At 39.3% G+C, this 24,094-nt stretch overlaps 2 protein-coding genes across 12 annotated transcripts in view; one reads left to right on the forward strand and one right to left on the reverse strand.

The window, feature by feature from the left end:
• map6a (microtubule-associated protein 6a) overlaps positions 1-2,127 on the reverse strand; it is a 23,702-nt gene extending 21,575 nt beyond the window's left edge. For 8 of the 9 annotated variants that reach the window (XM_034606663.1, XM_034606666.1, XM_034606658.1 and 5 more), the window contains exon 1: positions 1,142-1,922. In XM_034606663.1, coding sequence (XP_034462554.1) covers positions 1,142-1,806 — 665 coding nt within the window. In that variant the 5' untranslated portion in view covers positions 1,807-1,922. Of the gene's footprint in view, positions 1-1,141 lie in introns of all 9 variants that reach the window. The other variant, XM_034606660.1, reaches the window with a different exon arrangement.
• On the forward strand, positions 1,833-19,620 carry mogat2 (monoacylglycerol O-acyltransferase 2). 3 transcript variants are annotated; one of them, XM_034606670.1, is made up of 7 exons: positions 1,833-1,961; positions 3,944-4,080; positions 5,273-5,451; positions 11,946-12,150; positions 13,077-13,251; positions 13,525-13,724; positions 19,061-19,620. In XM_034606670.1, the coding sequence occupies exons 1-7, from the start codon at positions 1,903-1,905 to the stop codon at positions 19,213-19,215; spliced, it is 1,110 nt and encodes a 369-aa protein (XP_034462561.1). In that variant the 5' UTR covers positions 1,833-1,902; the 3' UTR covers positions 19,216-19,620. The 3 variants fall into 3 exon arrangements, with proteins under 3 accessions (XP_034462561.1, XP_034462559.1, XP_034462560.1); XM_034606668.1 differs by lacking the exon at positions 1,833-1,961 and adding an exon at positions 2,079-2,196; XM_034606669.1 differs by lacking the exon at positions 1,833-1,961 and adding an exon at positions 3,449-3,467.
• Positions 19,621-24,094: the final 4,474 nt, after the last annotated feature.

A 24,094-nucleotide genomic window follows, 5' to 3' on the forward strand; every position in this document is an offset into this window, starting at 1 on the left:
ATCCTCGGGAACATTGCATAATAGGACAGAGATTAGCCTTGTGGGCCCTAAAACATCAGCAGTGTTTGACAACAATTCAACCTTGTCATTTACATAAATGTAATGTTTTCACATCATCTGTGTACCTCTGAGCTGCTAAGTTTCAAAACAACAGGCCTTCAATTTGTCTCCAGTTCGAAACAACTATTTTCTTTAAGATTATGTGGTAAATTAGTCAGAGACAATTCATTTTTCACACGTCCCTGCACAGGCCAGCAATCCAACAACTAACAGAGCATTTATCTTTGAACTTTCCCCATGTTTCCCCATGTTCTCCAGGATTTGCTCAAGATTAAACCCCTTAATTTTATCAAAGGTTTGTCCAGAGTCCTACAATTAATAAGACTATGCCAAAAACATACCCAGGATAGCAAGGGGTTCAGAAATGGGTGATGGTATTTTTCTGAGGCTTTTAGGGGCCTCATTTTCAGGAAGCAGAATACAGTCAAGTAAAAGGTCAACAGACTGATCATGTCTTCTGCAGATAAGCACTAATAATGACTAAATCCCCCGGATATATAACAGTTCTGCTGTTAATTAAGTTAACTAATTCAAGTATGATCTGTATATTACTTTGACCTCTATGACCCCTTCAGGGCCGCCTGGGGCCTCTGGACTCCCAGGTTAGTCCTCCACCTCCAAGTGACAGGCAGGCTATGAACAGGGTGTGGACATTTGAATGGGGTATAAACAGGCTATGAACTGGGTATAAACGGATTAGAAACAGGTTATGAACAGGGTATAAACAGGTTATGGACAGATTATGAACAGGCTATGGACAGATTATGAACAGGGTATAACAGGGTATGAATTGGGTATGGATAGGTTGTGACCAGGGTATAAACATAGTATGAAGAGGGTATAAACAGGGTATGAACAGGGTATAAACAGGGTATGAACAGGGTGTGAACAGGGTGTGAACAGGGTGTGAACAGGGTGTGAACAGGGTGTGAACAGGATATAAACATAGTATAAACATGGTATAAACAGGGTATGATCATCGTATAAACATGGTATAAACATGGTATAAACATGGTATAAACATGGTATGAACATAGTATAAACATAGTATAAACATAGTATAAACAGGGTATGAACTCACTTGTATGAGCTGCCGCCTGTGATCTCCTGTTTGATCTGCCTGTTCACAGCATCAGCCGCCGCCCTCCCTTTGCCCTCTCCGTCCACCTTCAGATCGACCTGCGGTTTACCGGGCCGTTTTTTCCTCTCGGGTGCCGGCAGCAGGTCTTTCTCCTGCACCTTGTCGGCTATGGCGCTCTTCTCCACGCCGCTGTCCGCGTCGGCCCGCGCCGCGAGCTGCTTCGCGTGGCGCGGGTCCTCCCCGGCGGCTGGTTTGGGTATCCAGGGGTGGTCGTACCTCTTCGCGATGGGCCAGGGCTTGAAGTCCTTCTGGTACTGGGTCTCGCTGTCGAACGGCGTCTCGGGCCCGTGGTACTCGTTCTTAGGTTTGCAGCTCGGTTCCGGGCGCACCTTCCAGTGCTTGAAGTCCTCGCGCATCACCGAGCTGCACACGCGCTCCTCGGAGACGCACCTCCGCGGCGCGCGTCCGGACGCGGCGCGGGCTTCTGCGCGAGACGGCTGCGTTTCTATGGTGACCCGGGCCTGCGGCGGCTGCAGCTGGATGTGCTGCATCTCCGACACGTCCGTGTACTTGGTGAAGACCAGAGGCACCGCGATGTCCGCCTTGTCCAGCTGGTTCCAGAAGCGGGCCATGCAGCACGCCCTGCTGATACAGGGCCACGCCATGCTGCGGGTCACACGGCGACACAACAACCCACGAGAAGCTCCTGGTGCTCCGGAGCCGGGCGGAAAATATTCTCCTCAGTCTCCGAGAGAAACAAGATGTCCGTGTGCCAGGCGGCGGGGATGACTCCGCTGTTCACGTTAGAGCAGGTTCTCAGGTAAATCCATTGTGCTTGTAAAATACACAACCAGAGATTTGAACCAGTTGGATTTCCTAAAGAGAACAGCCGCACTGGTGTTAGCTCTGCTGCCCCGTGTGTCCCTCTGTGTCCCGGACCTGTCTCCGCATCACTCCACGGCACAGCACTGCGAGACGACCCGGCCCCGCCCGCTCAGCATCCCGGAGAACCACCGCCGGAGGAGACTGCTGGCAAGTCAGAGGCAAAGACACAAGTAACTTCCGGTTCACCTCGCAAAGTAAAAGCCTCAGCGTCGCTCAGGGGAAGTGGTATAATTTAAGACAAGGAAAACAGAGGGTTTGGACTTGTATGTGTATTGAATGATGAAGAGTTAATTTCATCAATTTCTTCAATTTAAGTTAAGAAAGCAAAAAAGTGCACCACAAACAATAAACTAGGCCTGGAACGTTATTGATGAAATCTGAATTCTGTTGATTTCCGTTCGAAGGCTGATAAACATGGTGAACTTGACGTAAATGGTTCGTCTTCACGCAAAAGGTACAGGAGGAGGGACGTTTGGTCCATCCATCACATGCTGCTTCTCCCAACATTTAGCTAGATATTTGTTAACATTAGAGAAAACAGAAAGGTTTGGACTAAACACTATAAAAAGAAGGAGGATAAATATTATTAAAATTGTTAATATAGATGTTAGATTGATATTAACAAGATGGATTGGTTTAAAAAGAAAATATCAAGTAGGATAATGTTGTAACTCACTAATGGCTTTATATTTAATATATTCGATTCTGTTATGGGAGTAAAACAATAATGATTTTATATTCCATGTTAAATACAGCCTATCAAAGCCATTCAATTATTGCTTCTGATTCATGCAAATTGTCTTTGTGACTAAGTCTGTGTGTTTTTGGCAGACAACAAACAGTACATGAATAATGCCAACACACTTACCCCGAGGGCCTGTTTCACATTGGACTACAATTTCGAGAAGACATATGAAAGACAAGCACATTATCTTTTCTCAGAGGTTTTTATAATGGAGGTGGGGATCTTGTTTTTAGAAGCAACAATAATTCTTAAGCTTCAAAACATGGTGTTTTCCTGTTGTGTAACTGCATCTTGACTATATTGTCTGCTAGCGACTGCAGGTTAAACATTAACTGAGAGAGAGTTCAGGATCAAAGTATTAAGGAGGTCATTGGGGGGGTGAACCCATGAATAGATTAATAATTTATAAAGATGTGATCAAAAAAAGAATGCGATGCAAGCGCACCCATTGTCCCTGTTTCAATCTGACTGAAGGGAATTAGTGAAACATAAAGAGAGGGAACATGCATTCAGCTCCTCTGACTGTCTGTCTCATTGTTGTGTTGACATGTGATGCAATGCATGCATGACCCCTCCGCTCTCTCCTGTTATATCCCCCCCCCCCCCCCCCCCCCCCCCCATTAGAACCTTGGATAACCCTTTGTCCCAAGTGAGTTGAACACACTCCATCTTAATTTTGCTCTTGGCTGTAAAAAGGTAATATAAAACTGCAATTGTACTCTCCCTTTCCCCTGTCAAACAATATCCAAATAATTTCTAAGTATTTCATACAACACTGTTAATGGTATTATGTGGAAAGAAGTGTGTCAGGACCTTTATCACTTGTATCGTTATGTGATTGCTCAACCAGACCAGCACATTACACAGTCAGGCTAACCACTGACCCCCCCTCCCATGAAAAGAAGGAAGTTAAATAGCAGTAAAAGAAACAGTAAAGAGTCTTGTACGTCCCTCTCTTCCACTCACTTATGGTTATTTCTTTGCATGTGGTTCAGCTTTACTCTGTTTTGCAGCAACTCGGTCCTTGCCCGGTCAAAAGCCTCTTATGGACTGACAGATCAATCCCCATATTGGGTTTCTGAGATAAGAGCGTCAATCAGAAATGATGGTGGAGCGGTGAGAGTATCGTACTTTGGACCCACTTCACTTCTTGCTCTTCTTCTTCGCCACAGGCTGCAGCGTCTCTCGGGTAGTTTTCCTTCTCTCTTAGAAAACATGAAAGTTGATTTTGCCCCCCTGGACGTGCCCCTCCAGAGGAGACTGCAGACGGCCACGGTGCTGCAGTGGGTCTACTCTTTTCTTGGCTTGGGTGAGTTTGCATATTATGGATGAAATAGAACTGCTGACTGAACAAAGGTCTACGACAGTTAGTCGTCACTTTATTCCATAGGTGTTCAAACATGTTGGCCTGGCTGCTCTTAGGTAAAATTTAAGTAAATGTAATAGGTAGAACATAGTAAAGTGTAGTCCTCACCAGTCTGCTATGTTTGTATCCACCGACTGTGTTTGTCCAGCTCTGAAAGACAGGTGCTGTGTAACTCCTCCTGCCATGTTTCAAATGTTTGTTTTTCAAAATTTGAATCGATTTTAAACTGGATGTTGCTGCGATTATATTTTATTTACATATACAGTGTGTATATATGTAATATATATGTATATATGCAGAATATTGTATATTCTTGATGTTATTTGTTGTCTTTTCATACAAGGGATCCTGGTAGCAAGCTGAAAACCTGATTCAGTCTTTTTGTAGGTCTTGAGACCAAGAATAGGAAAGTGGATATAAATGCAGTTCATTTTACCGTATACCAAAAAAGGTTCACTGAGATTGAAAATGAACTTTCCCTTACATAATCTGTTGTGTTTTTGCTGCACTGTGTTTTTTTGAATAGCATTAGGTATATTTCAGATAATAATACCCCGAGGCCTTTGTTTGACAGTTGACATTGAAAGAGCTAATCTATGGTATGATCTAAAACTGAAGTCCCCCAGGCAGAAATTCAATAATGGACTTTACAGTCAAACATTGGCCCACCAAACACCCCAATCTCCTAACTGAAGCCCACTTTATTATACTAAAACAGATTTTAGATCTGTTTTTCAAATACACATACATACAGATAATGTCGTCATAGATTACATGTGTCATGGGAGGATCATTTAAAGGATAGATGTAGTACTGTTTTTGAAAGGAAGATTGTTAACTCAACACTGATGACCTGGAGACCCATGAGCTCAAGCTACGTAATAGTGACATATCAAACCGTACTGACATCACACACAACCACCTTCTCCCAGAGAGCGTCTGTAACATCTCCAGCAGAGTTGCATGCTTTTGACGCAGAGCAGATACCCACCATTCATAACATGAGCAAACTCATGATATTCTACTGTCACCATTCATACACGGTCTATTACATTTGTAATGGCAGGTCGGAGTGGATGCTTATATGATACACTTGTGTAAAGTTGCTGCTGATACAGACTCTTTCCTTCCTCAGCACCCACCTGCATAGTCCTGTTCGTCTACCTGCTCTTCACTCGCTACTGGCTGATCAGTGTGCTGTACGCCACCTGGTGGTACTTTGATTATGACACCCCATCACAAGGAGGCCGCAGGTTGCCTTATATGTGTGGCCTCAAAGTTTGGGGATACATGCGGGATTACTTCCCCGTCAAGGTGAGCAACAGCTTCTTGATAGCGTGTGTATGAAGCCAACATTTTAATGAATATGTATACTAGAGATGAAACGGTTAACATCACAATTATAATGACCAATGTTACCATGGTTTTCAGTATCACTGCTGTATTGTTAACAAGTGCTGAAAATGTTCAAACCATAAGGTAAAAGATATATTTATCAGAAATATAAATTATATAGCACTTTATGACTCCATATAAAATGTGCAACATTTACATGGAAGGGGCAAAGCTTTAGCTTGGTAAAGAAGTCATGACATAATACTGATACTGCCTCCTGCTTCTTCCGCCATGTTTTTACAACACACAACAAATGCACATTGCTTGTTGTGCCTGTATCTTGGAAACTTTCTAAATTTGGTTGATGCTGGACATTATCAACCTAATCCCCACAATAATTATATGAAATAAGGATTGAATTTCACCAGAGTATCCGTATCATCCCTAACTGTAGGTACATTACTACCTTTAAGCAGCCCTGACGTCCATGTTGGATGTGCTGGGATTCACCTCGGCTGCACAGGTCGGCCAGTTTATCTAATCTTTGATCTCCACCTACATACAGCACGAGCAGTGGCTCTTATCTCTGTCCTTGGCAGCAATTGGAGCACTGATGGAAGACGCCCCTCTCTTCCCTAGTCATGCACTGCATATGTACACACAGCATGTCTGAAACACAGAACTGTCTTTGTGTATCGACATAGTGCTATTGAAAGAAACTTCACTGTCAATACCTAATTAATAAACTTTAAAATACTATACTGAACAGCAACGATTTCGGTTCCATACTACATAATCAAACATGTTCGTTCTGAAAGTTAGATGTGCAGATTACTGCCACTGAAAGCAGGAGGAGACAGCTGGTTGTCATGGCTGTTGCCGATGGTTTTTGGGGTTATTGGGATACTTCCTGGAGCAGTCACTTCCTGGAGTTATGTGGTGACCTCAGGGTGAACTTCAGGAAATCACTGCTGCTGCAAAAAAACAAAACAGCAAGTAACCACAATTTGTTGTTTTTATAAGAATTAAACAAACAGTATGTAAATCAAATTTAGATTTCTAAACGTTTCTAAGCTTTATGCTAAGCTAAACTAAATGCAATCTCCTGGCTCTTACCATTTAATAGACAGAGAGTGGTATCAGTCCTCTTGTCTAATGATTGGCAAGAAAGTGAATAAATGAGGTACACATATTTGATTTGCCTCCTTGCCCACACAGATTGGAAGTAATATTTCAGTTTTCAGAGGGTCCAATTTTAAAACAGAAGGCAGTTAATTCATATTTTAACTTAAAATGAAAGGCCACCGTCTGTAAATCATATAAACCAGGTGAACGTGAAACGTCTGCTATGAAGGCTGGTTACTTCTCATTACACTGACACACATTAGTCAATATAATAAGGTCATACAGATAACTGATCATTCATGCAACATATGTTTCTTTGAAATGTATTTGCTTTGTTGTGCTGGTTTTGAAATGTGTTTACGAGAGAAGATAAAACAGCAGTAATACTTCAGGTTCACATATATGAAGAGTGCTGCTGACACAGGACAGGTCTAAATGTGCAATTCACACTTCCTCCTGGCAGCCCGTTAATCCCCTCTTGTGGTTGTTCATGGGTAGTGCATGTCCTTCACTTGCTGGCTTTCGATCAAATGAACCCTGGTTTTTCATGTCAAACCTAACAAGAGTCTTTTAAGCGGGACAAATAACTGCAGAGCATCTCACGAGAGGAATTCACAGAGCAGCATTCTCCAGAATACAAAGTTCATTAAGAGGAGGCTCATGATTTCCTCTGTGCTGATAAGTGTAGGAGTGCTGCTGTAGGAGTGTAACAACAGCACAAGTTTCAAAGTGTTTTAAAAAGAATTCTGTAATCCTTATCTCAAGCACAAATTGTATTTAAATAGGCTAAGTTATCATTGTCTTGCATTTCATATATAAATATATTTAAGATCTTAGATATAGATTATAATAATCTATATCTAAGATCATTTTTTCTTAACAGAAATCTATTTTCTGCATGCATGGGAAGAGACAAGTTAAGAACATGCGTCATTTGAACATTTGTGTTGTCCATGTGATATGTGCCTTTGTACGTCACACGGTTATATCACTGATCTATTAATTATTTCTGCCAAAGTGTCTGTGCATGTGCATGTGTGTGTTTGTTTACATGCGTATGTTTTTTTCTCCAACCGTCAACCTGCAGGAACTACAGATGAAAACTAGCCTGTATGGCAAAGTCTGCCACATTTACATGTTGCACTTATATGCATGCTGATAAATATACATGGTCACGTTTAAACATATTCTTTCATTTTGCCTTTTTTTGTTGCGCTGATCAGATTCCTGTCCTCTTTATAGTTGAAATGCTTCTATTACTGTCAATGTCATCATACCTTATTTATGTTGCTTTATAGCCAATATTTCTTTATTCATGCTCGCACATCTGCAGGGAAAATTAAAAAAAATAAAATAAAAAGATATGATAATAAAAGCCATGTGAGATAAGGCATATACAGCAGTGAGCATCATAAAAGCAGAGTCATATATTAATAAAAGCCAGGAGACGACCAGTACAGAAGTAATAATACAATGTGAAAATAAGTGTCAAATTAATAATGAACGTTTTGTGTGTGTGTGTGTGTGTGTGTGTGTGTGTGTGTGTGTGTGTGTGTGTGTGTGTGTGTGTGTGTGTGTGACATTCTGTCTGTGTTTTGATGTAAGTAAGACTCTTAGGGTCTAGTTATTTCGTCAGTGTCTTATTACAGATCTCATGTGAATGTTACCAGGCAGAAGAATGCTGCCTCTATTTACTGTCTGTGTAAAAAAAAAGGCCAAATACAAGTCCAGTCATTTCCTAAAACCGAAACTCTTTTCCTTCTGCACCCATCTCATGCCTCTAGTTTAAAGTGAATCATCTCCAGCATCATCTGACTGTATGCCTCATTAAGGTTCAAACAAAGAGTCAATGTAAGGGTGAAGAGAAGCAGTGTATTTGAGAGAGCCTAATTAGTTTCATTGGTGTCTTTCTCCACCATTTCTAATTCCAACATCATCAGCTCACAGTCACCAGCTGATGTGCGCTCACATGGTTTTTAAGAGAGGCACAAAATGCCATGTAGACTGGATGATGATGCTAATTCATATTGAACCGGCACTTTTAAAGCACATCTATGTCCTGAATGAGATGGTGGCTGATAAACGATGCTGTTGATTGGTGTTCAGTAGCCATGAATTTAAAAAAGCTCTAAATCATATCAGGGAATTAAAGGGTTTTACACCAAAAAAAAGAAAATTCAAGTGAGTCTTGTTTGTGCACTAAATATTAGGCTACAACCAGGAGACACTTTTTGTAGTAGCATAAATACAATAAACAAGAGAAACACTGAGCATGACTCTGGCCCAGGCAAGACATATCCAGCACATACTGTACCCCCCAGAAAAACACAACATTTCACTTTTAAATTAAATATTAATATTCAATATATTTATAAGAACACATTTTTAAGCATATATTATCAGCCTTTGTGCTTTTATTGGATTGGGATAGAGAGAATGGAAATATATACAGGGGAAGGACATCAGCCGGTAGTCAAACCATGAGCCGGCTGCTCAGGGAATGAATGACCATGTGGTATATGCATCCTAGGCATTCAGCTCTGAGGTCGCTCCATAAGTTGTCAGGTTTAAACTTATATACATACCAAACTAATGAGATATTAGCTTGTGAGCTATATAGGTGCTTAAATAATAAAACAAAAACAACCTTTGGCAGTCTAGATGTTTCCTCCTACATCCAAATATAATGCTGAGCTTCTCCTCCTGGTTAAACCTTCACATGTGGGTGGTATCATTCTTCTCATCTAGCTGTTGCTATATAAGTGAACAAGTGTATTTTTCCAAAATGTTTGACCATTTTTATTTCCAGCTGTGGCAGTTTACATCAAATAGGCCACAAGGGATTCTGTAGAAGACTTAAGCAAACAAAAATATATATTTATAATTATAAATAAATAATTACTTATATAAAAAGTACAACAGAACATACAAATATAATATAATAAATGAATAAAGAAGAAACAACTAAGAAAAAAAACAACCTAGATCTAAATGTGGATTCACACAAAAATTGGTCCACCAAACTACAATAACAATAACAATACGGGTTATGTTGTGGTGACCCTTCAGGCTAGCTCTGTGATTGGTCATTAGTAGACAGCTCTTCTGCTTACTTTCATCTTCAAGAGAACTTGAGCCAATGATTAACTGTGTGACGTGGGGGGCACAGCAGCAGTGTGCAGACAAGAGCAACACACCAGCCTCAAGAAAATCAAAAGTCATGATTCGTCAAATTTTTAATTTCCTGCAGTTGATCAACAACAAGAAAATGTCCTAAAGACATTGATTACTGGATCAGTGTTGGTTAAATGTCACTTTTATTAGATAGCATAAAATGAATGAGAATGAAACGCGCTGTCTAGTCATCCCTCAGAAGATAACACAGCTCTCAGATGAAGGGTGTGAATGTGGCACTAAAAGCACTGTGACCTCGAAAACAATCTCACACACAGATACAAACAGAATTTATTTTTTTCACAAGAGGGCAAAACTCTCTCTAACTACAACACCCAACAAGCGTCTCTTTGCTCCTGACAGTGACCGATAGTGACTCTCACTATCTCTCCCCCTGATGCTGTGGACCAGTGGAGACAACACTCCACAGCTCAGATATCTCAGCTTTACAGTTAGTGATCAAGAATCATTAGCTCTGACACTACAGATAAATATTACTCAATGTACAAGAATTGATAAAACACTGCACAGCTTCTCTGACAAGGATCTTTTTACCCATCAGCCATCGGGTGTAAACATCAAACCATGTAGCTCCAGTTTGGGGGCAAACAGGTGGAGTGGGCTACTGTTCCAAGTTTCTTTTTAAAATAAAACCAGGAGAGTTCATTTCGACATATATCTGAAAAAACGATCAATAGTCTTATCACCACTGTATGAGTGAACAAATAACTGTCTAATCAATACTTTATATCACAAAATGAATGTATAAAGGTTTAATTTGTATTAATTTCTAAGGGAATTCTTGTGGCAGCTTGCTCCAGAATACAGTCACACAAATTATAATAGAAAATAATACATAAATAATATAACCATGGATTATTAAGACCAAAAAATATTAAGTATACACTGTAAAATAAGTGAAAACTAAAATATAAAGTATATAAAGAGTAAATACAAAACCAGTGCCTAATAGAAATGAAAGTAAAATAAAAAAGTAAGTTATGTGAGACAGTAAATTATTACTAAACCAAAGTGGCAGTAAGTAGTAATGATAATAGGAGTAAGTAATATGGAATATTGCCCATTATATTGCACATAATATGATGAAAACGTTTTATTGCACATGAGAAAACAGAGTAATATTGCAAAATAAAAAGACTAATATTGCAAATAAATAGAAATATTGCATATGAAAAAACAGTAACATAGTGTTGGTATTATTTCTCAGTGTCTGATGATCAGTGGTCCTCCCTGCAGAAGGAATTGTGACACACAGAAGTTCACTGCACATACCTGACAGATATGAGATGATCCAGGAATTTATTTTCACTTTCTTTAACATAATGAGACATGGCATTTTTCAACATTTTCATCCTTTTCCTTTTTATTTTTTAAATTAGGCATATTGATTTCTGATAGTTGGTGCAAGTAAATTTGGTGCAAGTTGAATTTAAGGGGACTGTTGGGACTTGGCCAACAGCACTGAAATAAGAAAATTGTTGGGACAACTTAAAAAAATATACTTCAATAGGTAACTCACACTTAAATTAAGTTTGTTCAACTTAAATTTAACAAGTTGTATTCACACAATTGATAACTTTAATACAAATAAAAACATATATATTTGTGTATTACCAATGGAAGTAATGTTTTTCAAATTGGCAAACAATTTTCTTTTTTCAGGGGGTGCTCTATTGATTGTCATTCTAATATTTTTGTGAAACTGTCTATATTTTCTTTCCCTCTTTTCCCTTCAAACAATTTAATCTGAAAAGTCTGAAATAGCTTTTTTCTTAAATGGTATCATAAGCAGTACATGTCCGCTGTTCTCAAATAGAATTTGAATCCAAATAGTTGAACCTTGAACCTGAATAAATAATTACTTTCCACCCCTGAGGGAACAGTGAAGGTATGAAGGGACGTGTGACGATGTGTTTTTGGACAGTTTGCAGAGGCCACAGAGGGGGGGGGGGGGGGGGGGGGGGGATCAGAGGGGTCAACTGGGATATCAATGCACGTGTTTGGGTTGCAGCCCTGTGGGCCACATTGCAACACGTTCAGCTCTTTTTAGAGGAATCAGATGATCTGAAATAAAGTATTACCCTATTTTACTGGACGTATTGACTGACAACTACAATATTAATTCTCTCATTTACACGATGTTCTTCCTCCAGCTGGTGAAGACAGCTGACTTGGATCCCAGGCACAACTACGTCTTCGGCTTCCATCCCCATGGCGTGCTGGTGGCAGGAGCCTTCACTAACTTCTGCACCTATGCCACAGGATTCAGGCAGCTGTTCCCTGGCATCACCAGCTACATGCTCATGTTGCCCCTTTGGTTCAGAGCCCCGTTCTTCAGAGACTACATCATGTTTGCAGGTTTGGACTTTTCAATCACACTGGATCAAATTCAACCGTCGCTGTCATTCAGCCACATGCAGCGCAATGTGTTGTATGTAGTGTAATTTACAGCAAACAGGGTTTATATGTAATTCCACAAACGTCTTTCTCTTCTTTCAGTCTGTGTGTGTAATGCGTATCTAGCAAACCGTTCATCTTATCAGCTTCACACTCGGCTTGTCCATTTTTGACGGCCTATAGAGGTGCAGTGTAACTGTAACGCCATCATCATTTTGATAATTTGATTATTTTTATCTCACAAAATCTGACTGACACAGACATTCTCAGGTGCTGATCTCCATCATGGCAACAACATTCATAGAATCACTACCTCTTTAGCTATTTGTCTTCAAAATAATAGCAAGACGTTTGTTTTGTTGCTGTAATGCCTTATAGCGGAATTACAGAGCTTTTATTTTGAAAAGTTTCAAACATGGGTCTGAAAATTGTGTTGATTGCTTAACAGACCTCTGAAATAGCCGACATGCGATGTATGAAAAAAGAGCAGCAGTTCATTAAATCATACCAACTTATATATAGGATACACACATGACAGTAATAAATACAATTCAGTTTAATTTTATGAAAAAACATTGACTATAAAATGTTCAATGCAGCTAAACCTGGTAAGATGAACACACAGTTTTCTAACTTCTCTCTGCAGCATAGACTGTTTATAAAAAGCTCTGCACACATCATCGAGCACACAAACAACAAAAAGTGACAATATATTTTAGAAATACTTGAGGAGGACTCACTGAATTAGCTCCAGAACATTTACACAGGCCAAGAAAACAGCCCGTTTCAAACTAGCACTATATAAGATGATTTAAGCTTTTGTTTGACTTGCTTTGATAAATGTATATTATTTTAATCACCCTTTATTTCCTACTCCAACACTTCAGGTTTGATTCCATCTGACAAAGAGAGCGCCAGCTATCCGCTCTCCAGAAAGGGTAGCGGTAACGCTGTTGTAATAGCGGTCGGTGGGGCCCCAGAGGCCCTCGATGCTCGCCCTGGGAGCTACAATGTGATGCTGGCCAAGAAGAAAGGCTTCATCAAGATGGCCATGGAGCATGGGTAAGCACAGACAGCCCTGGGGAAAAGAGGAAAGAGTTTAGTTAAATACAGCTAATCCTTTGAGGTCTTATGGATTATTCAAGGGATTTTGTCAATCTATTAATTTGACGTTTCTTGAGGCTTGAAACAGAGGCTCATTCATGTCCCTCTGATGGAATTTCCTGGGAAAGCACGAAGTCTGTTATGAGATCATTTTAGAAGCAGATGAACACCCAGATTTGAAATGATGCTTGATAAATCAATTGACTAACATTGTCATAAAAATATCTTCAGAGCTCATCTGGTGCCGGTCTTTTCCTTTGGGGAGAATGAAGTGTTCGATCAGGTGGACAACTCAAGAGGAACGTGGCTGCGGTGGACACAGGAACGGCTACAAAGCATCATGGGTATCTCCCTGCCTCTCTTCCATGCACGTGGCATTTTCCAGTACTCCTTTGGTCTCATGCCCTACAGAAAACCCATCAATACAATCGGTGAGTAAACACTTTTGGTCACCTGAGGGCTACAGTACATGCAACAGGTTACAGTATGCTGTTCTGAATCTGTGGCTCAGCCCTCGGTAACTGGTGGCATGCAGTCCTCTTGTAGACTGTAGCCAAAACATTACATTTCATTTAGCTGACGCTTTTATCCAAAGTGACTTACAATAAGTGCATTCAACCATGAGGGTAAAAACCCAGAACAACAAGAATCAAGAAAGTACTATTTAGTCAAGACAGCCAAACTACAAAGTGCTATAAGTAAGTGCCATTTAAGTGCTACTAAATTGGTAGTTTAAACTTTTATTCAAGGTATAGTCGGAAGAGGTGTGTTTTTAGTTTGCGGCGGCAGATGTGTAGACTTTCTGCTGTCCTGATGTCCATGGGGAGCTCATTCCACCATTTAGGAGCCAGGACAGCAAACAGTCGTGATTTTGTTGAGTGGTTAGCTCGCAGTGAGGGAGCAACAAGCCGATGGGCAGATGCAGAGTGGAGTGAACGGGCTGGGGTGTAACATTTGACCATGTCCTGGATGTAGACTGGACCCGATCTGTTCGCAGCACGGTACGCAAGTACTAATGTTTTGAAAGCCTGGACCAGAACCTGCGCCACCTTTTTTAAACAATTAAAATCTGTCATAATTGATCCCATTTAAAAAGATTAGATTTTCTGAACAAGGAGTCTACTGTCGTTTTGTGGCTCAATATTTCGGGGTAATTGCTGCTAGTTCAATGATTATTACGCTGGAAGTTATCTACGTCACGACATGGTGGCTCTTTCCTGAACGCCGTTACCAGGAAAAGTCTATTCAACATGGCTGGCCTTCACAAACAACACATGAAGTTCAAACATGGAACAACTTGTAAGTAAACTAAAACAATTCCTTTGCATGTTGTAATGTTTTGAGGATCAAATGCCAGAGAGAATGTTTGATTGTTAAGACAGAGCTTTTTTTGTAGTTCCCTAATTTTTCATTCGGCATTAGCATCACTGCGCGCATGTGTAACGTTAATGTCAAAGCAGGGCTGTAATGTTAAAGTTAGTTAACTCTTTTCAATCAACTCTTTGCTGTTGTTTATGTTAACTGCCTCGATCTGGTAAATGTGAACGAACCTGAATGAACTAGCTGTATGTTTTATTCATGATTAAGTTAAAGCTAATATACATGAAGTTAGCAAGATACTGGATGTTACAATAGCTGATGAAATCTGGAAACTTGTATGAAGCCTATGAATTTTTCTTTCCTTGCAGGCGGACATGGATTCAATTAATTTAAATTTCAAATGTGGAGCCCCAAATCAAAACACAACATCATTATCTCAAGGCACTTCACATAGCAAGGTCGAAATTATAGACAAACCCAACGAACAAGCACTTGGTGGCTATGAAGAGAAGAAAACTCCCATTCAACAGGAAGAAACCTCTGGCAGAAGCAGACTCATTGGGGGCGGACAATGTGGATGTTCACAAGAATCAAGGTAACATTAATGTTAACTTAGGCTGTATACTTAACAGTAATTAGCTTTACAAATAAACCTCTTAACTTAGCAAATATTTGTGGATTTCAAGTCAGTAACCTAGTGAAAATGTATTATTTAATATTTAATATATTTTCAATTTTATAGTTTCTGTGCTGCAGTACAATTTAAAATTTTAGCGAAACTAGAGACAAAGACTGTCTGTGAGGATCTTATTAAAGCAAAAGCCACATAAGACTCCGTCCCTGTTTTGAAACCTGATTGTTTAGCGCTCATGGCCATTAAGTGACATTCTGGATAGAAAAAATGTCCCACTCTCCTGAAACACCTGCAATAGATAATGGATTTTGGGAAAATGAGCACAAATGGAATTTTAGTTGGACCAATTTGTGATGGTGAGGATCCTGCTCAGCTGAGATTGACAGTCGTAGTCAGGGAAGAGCCCAGTTAACACCATAGTTGGACCTTTTTGTTCTGGTGAATGCTGTTATGGACTGTTTTTTGTTGGTGCCACAGCTACAAGATGCAGATTAAAGAATGTAGAAACCTTTATTATGAAAAGTTACCCTGTGGTGATGCCAGTGCAGTATATCTTAGAGCCTGGATGAACAGCAGTTTGGGTCCAAACACTTGAGTTGATCCAGGAAGTGTTCAACGTACTTGACAGAAAAAGAAAGATCTCACAAAAAAGACGAATTTCAATTGACACCTTCTACAGAGGCCCTAACCGAATGTTACCTCTTACATGAATGTAACTTCTCACAAAGCCCTGGCCTAACCTTTCCCAGAATTGGAGGGGGGAAATTATGAACTGTACAAAACCTACCTTAACTTACTTATTGAATAACTTGTATAATATGTGCCTGTAAAGTAAAGAAACTAAATGTTGGATGACCTACAGAATAGTTATTTACTTACCTGCTGAGTGATGATTTGTGTTATATATGTCATATAAACCAACTGTCTGTTTCCTTCAATTTAACCTTACTGTTGCTCCCTCTGTGCATATTCCAGGCGTCATCACTGACACTACTGTTGCGTTTGTCACAGTGGTCGCCGGCAGCACTTCAAGTTCAGATCACTTCCACCCTGCAGGCACTGCTGCTGTGGTGGAGGACGATCTTGTGACGAGCGATGTCAACAGGACGGCTGACGCACTTGCATTGTTGTCTGGCTTAATGTATGCATTGCATTAGGATGAGCCCATGGGAAACCTATCCCATCCATAAATTACTGATATAGTATGTTACTGAACACATTATTGCTAAAAGCATTTCAATTTAAAACTTTGTATTTGATAGATTTTGTTTTTGTAACATTTTATTTATTAACTTAATTTGTATGTAAGTAATTAGCAGTCTGATGGATAAGCACTTTAAGGTTTAATGCTCTTGTTAACTTGTTCCTGTTTGATATGTAGACCTGCACAGAGGTATATGAACACAACCACCCACAACACACAAAATCAGGAGGTGATCAGATGTTTTATTTTTACTTTACTGGATGTGTCTAGTCCTACTGTGCCTGTGCAGGTTTTCCTTCTATCCAAACAGTTCACCAGGTGATCTCACTCATCAACACGCTCTCTCTCTCTCTCTGGACATGCGAACAGAACCTTTGCAGACTGTCACTACGCCAAAGATACACAAGACTGCAAGGTTCTAATAATCAGGCCTCAAGTCTGTTTCCTTCCTGTGGAAATGTTCAAAGTAACTACAATCATGTACACTGTGATTGCTGCAGCACAAGCTTATATATCTTCTTTTGTCGCTTTTGGCCTTTTTATTATCTTATATATTTAAGTCAGACAACTCACGTTCAAACGTTTATTGCAGCAGTGGAACAGGTTTAGTGTTTGGCGTCTAGGGTCCAACTTAATCACTCCCCCATATGATTACACAGGAATGATGGGAGTGAAGAGCAAATACTTGTAACCCCCCCATAGGAGCCTACAGGTGGATGCTGGGGTGGTGGAGGGGCTGAAGCAACTGGTAGCAATACTGCAGCAGCAGTACAAGAAAGGGGATGATGGGAAATTTCTCTCTGCTTAAATAGACCACCTGGTAAGGTGGGTGTGTATTATAGATGGTTGTGGAGAGTGAGGTATGTCACATGATGTATGTCACATGATTGGAGCAGCGCAGCTCGAGTTGGCTGCCTGAACTAGCTCGCAGGCGTCGCTCCATTTATGATGACACTGCAGGACTTTGAAAGGCTCCCATTACCCGGTGTGGGTTTGAACAACCCTCAGCATCCACAGTCTTCCAAGTATCATGCTCGCCAAGGCTGTGAGTCTGCTGGTGAAGTCCAGGATTTATAACTATTCAGAGAAATCACTTGAGTCTTTGGTTGGAAAAAAACCTGCATATCCTCGGTCCTCCATGGCACATGGTCAGACTCCCATGAGCTGCAGCACAGTTTTAAAAGATGATTACTGTTATATGTTCTGACATTTTAGATGAAACAATCTTTAGTCTGAATAAATATTTAATTTATACATCTGAAGTGTTTATGTGTTTGTTTTTTTGAAAATATCAGGGACATATCACCGGGTAAACCGAAAATATCTGAAGGCACAACTCCCTGACAATCTTTATTTTAATTTTCATCTATTTTTTCAGTTCCGTTTGTCTGATTGTTTGTCTGTTAGCAGTATTTTTCAAGTTCTGGTCTTGAATTTGAATGAATAAATAAATATGCATGTCAGATACGTCAGGGTGAAAAGAATAAAAAAAAAATCATTCACCTATGAGTTATGCACAAGTATATTTTTAGTTTAGATTAGTTTTAAGGCATTTTGTATGTGTAACAGCTTATCAGTGGTGGGCTATCAGGGAGATTTTGTTAATTACATTAAGTGGAAGGATTTTATTTAAACTAATTCACTAAGGGACACCACCCTTAAAAGAGAGAGGACAATACATTGACCCAGTCTCATAAAATATACTAGTGATTGGAAAAGTGGGAGCTTTATGTCTTGTGTGTGTGTTTTTTGAGGCCAATGTAAATTAGTAAAACACATGCAAAAAAAAGTCACAACACATGCAAGTTCCATCACCACTGACGAGTAACCGACTTCAATAAACTCACAAAGCATTGAACTACAGCCAGGTTCCTCACTTTTCGGGTCCACTGGTAATATTTCCGGTGTCGATGTCGCCATTTGCAGTGCGTTTCTGTATTTGCATGTGTTGTGATGTGTCGTCAAATCAATGTGTCGTCAAATCAATGTTGTTTTCGTAATTTGCATGCGTTTTCGTAATTTTCAGTCCATTGAGCTCTCTCAACCACCGTACAAATCACATCAAAAGTTAAACAGTCCTTAGCCATGCTATGCTATGCTATGTTATGCTATGCTATGCTATGCTATGCTATATGCAAGGTCTTGTAAATAGGTACGTTCAACTTTCTACTTAACAGTGTCAGTCCATTTTAATACTTTGGTGTAGTCAGTTAATAATAATGATATTAGTTATACATTTTATTTGCATAGTGCTTTTAACAATGCTCAAAGGCACTTTACATGATTACGAAACAACAGAAAACAGATACAAGTGAATAACTATAAATAGAAATATAGAAATATAAAATGTAAATATAAAATACACATCACAATTGCACTTTGAAATATAAGATACACATCATAATCAAATATTAAAATCCGTTCAGAAAAAAGGTGGGGTTTTCACAATTGTTTTGTGTATTTTGAACTTATTGAGTTTTACACTGTATGCCACCATTTTGGTTTCCAGATAAAATAGACCTCCAATAGCATTAAACAAGTAATATTGCCCAATAATAACGTGCTCTAACTCTGAGTTTGTTGTCCTGCACCTTTTCTCCTCTCTGCAGTTGGGCGGCCGATAAAGGTGGAGAGAAACACAAAGCCACCAGTTGAGGAGCTGGATGCCCTTCACCAGCTCTACATGGATGAACTCAGCAACCTGTTCGAGGAGCACAAAGGCAACTATGGAGTGGACAAGGACACTCACCTGAACTTTCTCTAAACTAAACTGAGGACAGAGGGGACTTGAATGCATATTTATTTCTAAAGCTCCAGCGTTGCATGTTCAGATGATTGTCCATTTTGATTTTGCTCTCAACTGCCTTGTCGATTAAAAATGAGTTGAATGAATGGAAAAGCTTTGGTATGTGCTGTTGTTTTACAGGTTGTTGTGGGAAAAATTACAAAGATGCCACTAATGATACAAGTCAAGTTTTCCTCACTTCTCCCAGTTGTTTCATCTCCCTTGAGTTTTGGATTTTGTGCAAAGTCTAACACTTTCTCAAATAGAGTCATAGGTTGAATTTGGGTTGCAACATATTGTGGAGACTCTCAATGAAACTGTGATCATTTCAGTATTTGGTATCTTTATAAGTTCTGAAGGGTGAATAAAAACAATATATTTACTAAATTGTCTTCTCTTCAGTTTGTGTGTTATGACCTTGAGACATTAAAGGAATATTCAGAAATGTTGGGAAATAGTAAAGCAAATAAGCATATTTTTAAAATGAAAACTATTGTAAACTACAAGATCTGAGGTATTTTTAAATATGTGAAACAACAATGAAACCATACCTTTATAATTTATCATTACTCATACATTCTTATTATGTTATATATATTATTTATGTGAAATATGTCTGCTTGGTATGAATGAGTTCAATCTGGTTTTAGACTGTGAACTTTGGCAGAGACTTTTTATACCAGATAGCAAACTGATATTTCAAAATAAAATGACTGGCAGACTGGACAATGCCCTGAACATTTCAACACAGTCTGGATAAGAAGTGTGTGTGTGTGTGTGTGTGTGTGTGTGTGTGTGTGTGTGTGTGTGTGTGTGTGTGTGTGTGTGTGTGTGTGTGTGTGTGTGTGACTAAAAGATGAGCTTACAGCACAACTATGATGCAAAGGAGGCAAATGATTGTGAAAATATTGTATCTGCCAAGTTTCCAGATTTATATTAGGTCTGACATTTTACCTTTGACCACTGCGATTTAATCAGTTAATATTTGAGTCCAAAGGGAAACTGGTCAAAGGAAGACTTCAGATGTCATGTTCAAGAGGCCAAAAACATGTTTTGTAATCTTGACCTCTGACCACCCAAATCTAATCAGTTCTTCTTTCAGTTTAAGTGAATGTTTGTACCAAATCTGAAGACCAAAGGTGTTCTTGATACATTGTGTTCGACAGACGGATGACAACCTGACAACATAATGCCTCCTGCCACTGGCGGCCTCCGGCACAGTGGCATAAACACAGGCGCTAAAAGGTAAGAGATCAGTTGCCATCTCAGACCAGCTGAAACCAGTCAAATCAGGGAGAGTGGTGTATGTGTTGGTGTGTTCCCAGTCACAACAGACCTATCACCTTCATATCATCATCGTACATGCAGTGTTAACTGCAATGGTAACGTGACAAAACCGATGGAAATCAACGGACCAGCTTTAAGTCTCAACGACACCCATTGATATTAAGAGCATTAATGTGATGGAATGTATATTCATAAATCACACTGGGACCAGTTGTTTTGACACAGCTGCTCACTGTTTGGTTCCAGGTTGCTCTACGCTGGGTGTGTGCGAGGTCAAGGTCAATACATTATTGACGTATTTTTGTGGTCAAAGTACAGAAAGTCATGTGATTGGCTATCTACTCTGCAGATGCAGTACAGTGCATACGTATATCACCTAAGAACATGGGATGCAAAACCAAGATGTGTAAGATTCATTGTGGTGCTTCATATTCTAACACATACAGAAGAAACTGTAAGAACTGTGAAAAGCAGACTTGAACTCATCACATCATGACAGATTTACACAATGAAGAAAAATGAATGTCTAAATAGGCATTTGAACCATAAGTAACAGGAAGAATAACAAATATCAGCGATGGAGTGTACTGAATACTGGATGATGATCTCAAAAATAATTATACCACTCATTGTTACACAAGCCTCATGTCAAGGTCCATATGACTGATTTCATCCAAAAACAGTCCTGAACCTGGTACCACTAAATACTGTACGTGGTATCAGTTCAACCTTTTGGGGATAAACTGCAGCAGGTACAAAGTCTAAAATAAGTTTTTAGGAGAAACTGAGTGAAATAATTAATTTGATGAACTGGGACTGTGGTTAAAGAGTTCTAGGAATCATGACTTCAGAAGAATCATTACATCAGTGTGGGTTTACTGAATCTATCTAATTGTTCACTTGTGCTTTTTGTTCATAAAGTTTCGTTACAGTGTGGTGTAGAAGAAGAAAACAGACGATAAGCTAATAAAATGAGAATAAAGAAAAATTGTAATTGTGGATATCAACATTTTTCCCAACAAAAGGTTATAGCTGTGCTCCTTTGTTGTGTTTCATAAGTCTGACTTATTGGCACTTTTGCTGAAAGAGACATTGCTCTGTTAGACTTCTGAGAATGTTTCAATGAAATAACCCATTGATAAACGATAAGATTATACAATATTTCACAATATTCTTCTTCTTTTGCCTCAGATTTATCCAATAACCCCAGGTTGGCAACCACTGAACTAAACTACTCAACTGTGCATAACATAGTTTAAATAAGCTCCATCATGAACAAGTGTAAAAGTGAAAATATTACTTATGTATGGATTCCACTATATTACTGTGATAATATACACTCACCGGCCACTTTGTTAGGTACACCTTGCTAGTACCGGGTTGGACCCCCTTGTGCCTTCAGAAATGCCTTAATTCTTCGTAGCATAGATTCAACAAGGCGTGGCGTTTAAACGATGCTCAATTGGAACTAAGGGGCCCAAAGTGTGCCAAGAAAATATCCCCCACACATCTGCTTCAAGGTTCGCCATGTTGTGCGTTCAGAGATGGTATTCTGCATACCTTGGTTGTAACGAGTGGTTATTTGAGTTACTGTTACCTTTCTATTATCTCGAACCACTCTGCCCATTCTCCTCTGACCTCTGACATCAACAAAGCATTTTCGTCCACACAACTGCCGCTCACTGGATATTTTCTCTTTTTCGGACCATTCTCTGTAAACCCTAGAGATGGTTGTGCGTCAAAATCCCAGTAGATCAGCAGTTTTTGAAATACTCAGACGAGTCAGTCTGGCACCAACAACCATGCCACGTTCAAAGTCACTTAAATCCCCTTTCTTCCCCATTCTGATGCTCGGTTTGAACTTCAGCAAGTCGTCTTCACCACGTCTAGATGCCTAAATTGAGCATTGAGTTGCTGCCATGTGATTGGCTGATTAGCTATTTGTGTTAACAAGCAATTGAACAGGTGTGCCTAATAAAGTGGCCAGTGAATGTATGTGGTAATTTTTCAATGATAGGGGACAAACTGCTGCAGACCAAATAATTATATTTCCGAAACTTGAGGTACATTTACCTGATACTGTACCTTTACTCAAATTAAAGAGTATTTTTATATTGTTACATTGGTACTCTTAGTTAATGATGTATTAAAGAAGAGATCACAACAAAGCTAAATGTCTCCTGGCTGCAGCTTCATAATCTCATATTAACATTCTCATATTTTAAGAATGGTATTAATCTTTTCATCTCACTCTCCAAGGGAAAGTGAATGAGAATGTTTAAAAATGGAATTCTATTCCATTCAGGTGCAATTTATTAAACTATTTGAAACGAAAAACTGAATTAAGTTTTTTAACATGTAAAACAACATAAAAAACACACATAGATAATTTATTATTGATCTTTAATTTCTCAGCTTTATATTTATCTATTCATGTGAAATGTTGCTTAGCATAAATTATGATTAAAGCTTTTTTATATCATATGTAGATCAAACACACTCACATATAAAAACATGGGTTATTTATTGATTTATAAGCTCCAAACTAATTATATAAAGGGTCAGACTGGTGTTGGATCAGGTTCCCTCATGATAAGACTGAACTTTGGCAGAGACTATTTATATCAGATTGCAAACTTTGATATTTCAAAATGAAATGACTCGCTTTCAACACAGTCTGGACCAGAAGTGTGTGTGTGTGTTTGTGTGCATGTGTGTGTGCGTGCGCTCTTAGAAAAAGGCTGACTAAGGGAATGGTTGCCAAGAACAAATGATTGTGAAAATACTGTAAGAATAAAAAAAAACTGGCACTAAAACTAAGCAGACCATCACCATCTCAAACCAGGTGAAAAGGGGTGTTAAAAGGGAACCCATTGATATTAAGCATTGTTGTGTTGGATGTATATTTGTGTTGTTTGGACCACTCTGCTCACAGGTTATAACTGTTTGGTCTCAGGTAAGAATGAGGTCAGGGTAACAATATTATTGACTTATTTTTCAAGAAAGTGGTCAAAGTACAACACAAGTGTTCACTGGATCCTTCCGGTCACATCTTATCTGGACTTTTTCCTGAAAGAAAACAAATTGTAAATGGAGTAGTGGTCCTCTGAGTTAGTACAAATATGCTGTATATGTTTTAGAAAATGAGCCCGAGCATTATCGATGAATTAAAACAAATAAAAAGCTGTACAGGAAAACAAAAAACATGATTTATTTTTGATTCTTTGAGTAGAAAAATGACAGAGGAAACATAATAACAGGTCGTATCTTTACAGTAGATAATTGACTATCCGCCCTATAGATAAAGTGGGTTGTACATGAGAGCTGCTGAACCACGATGTGTAAACAGGTAATTGAGGTGTTACATATACAATGTTATCTCTGCCAATGTAACATACTGTAACATGCTCTGCAGCTGTACATGTCTGCCTCTGCCAGGTCCTGGTGTGGGGAGTGTGTGTGCAGTGCCAGCTGGCAGCCTCAGTCGCTGTCGAAGGCAACAGATAGCAGGGCAGACACTACCTGCAGGAGATTTACACAATGCAACCCACAGATGCAGATACTATTTGAT

The sequence above is a fragment of the Hippoglossus hippoglossus genome, chromosome 14 (assembly GCF_009819705.1).
Source record: "Hippoglossus hippoglossus isolate fHipHip1 chromosome 14, fHipHip1.pri, whole genome shotgun sequence".
Classification (NCBI taxonomy): domain Eukaryota; kingdom Metazoa; phylum Chordata; class Actinopteri; order Pleuronectiformes; family Pleuronectidae; genus Hippoglossus; species Hippoglossus hippoglossus.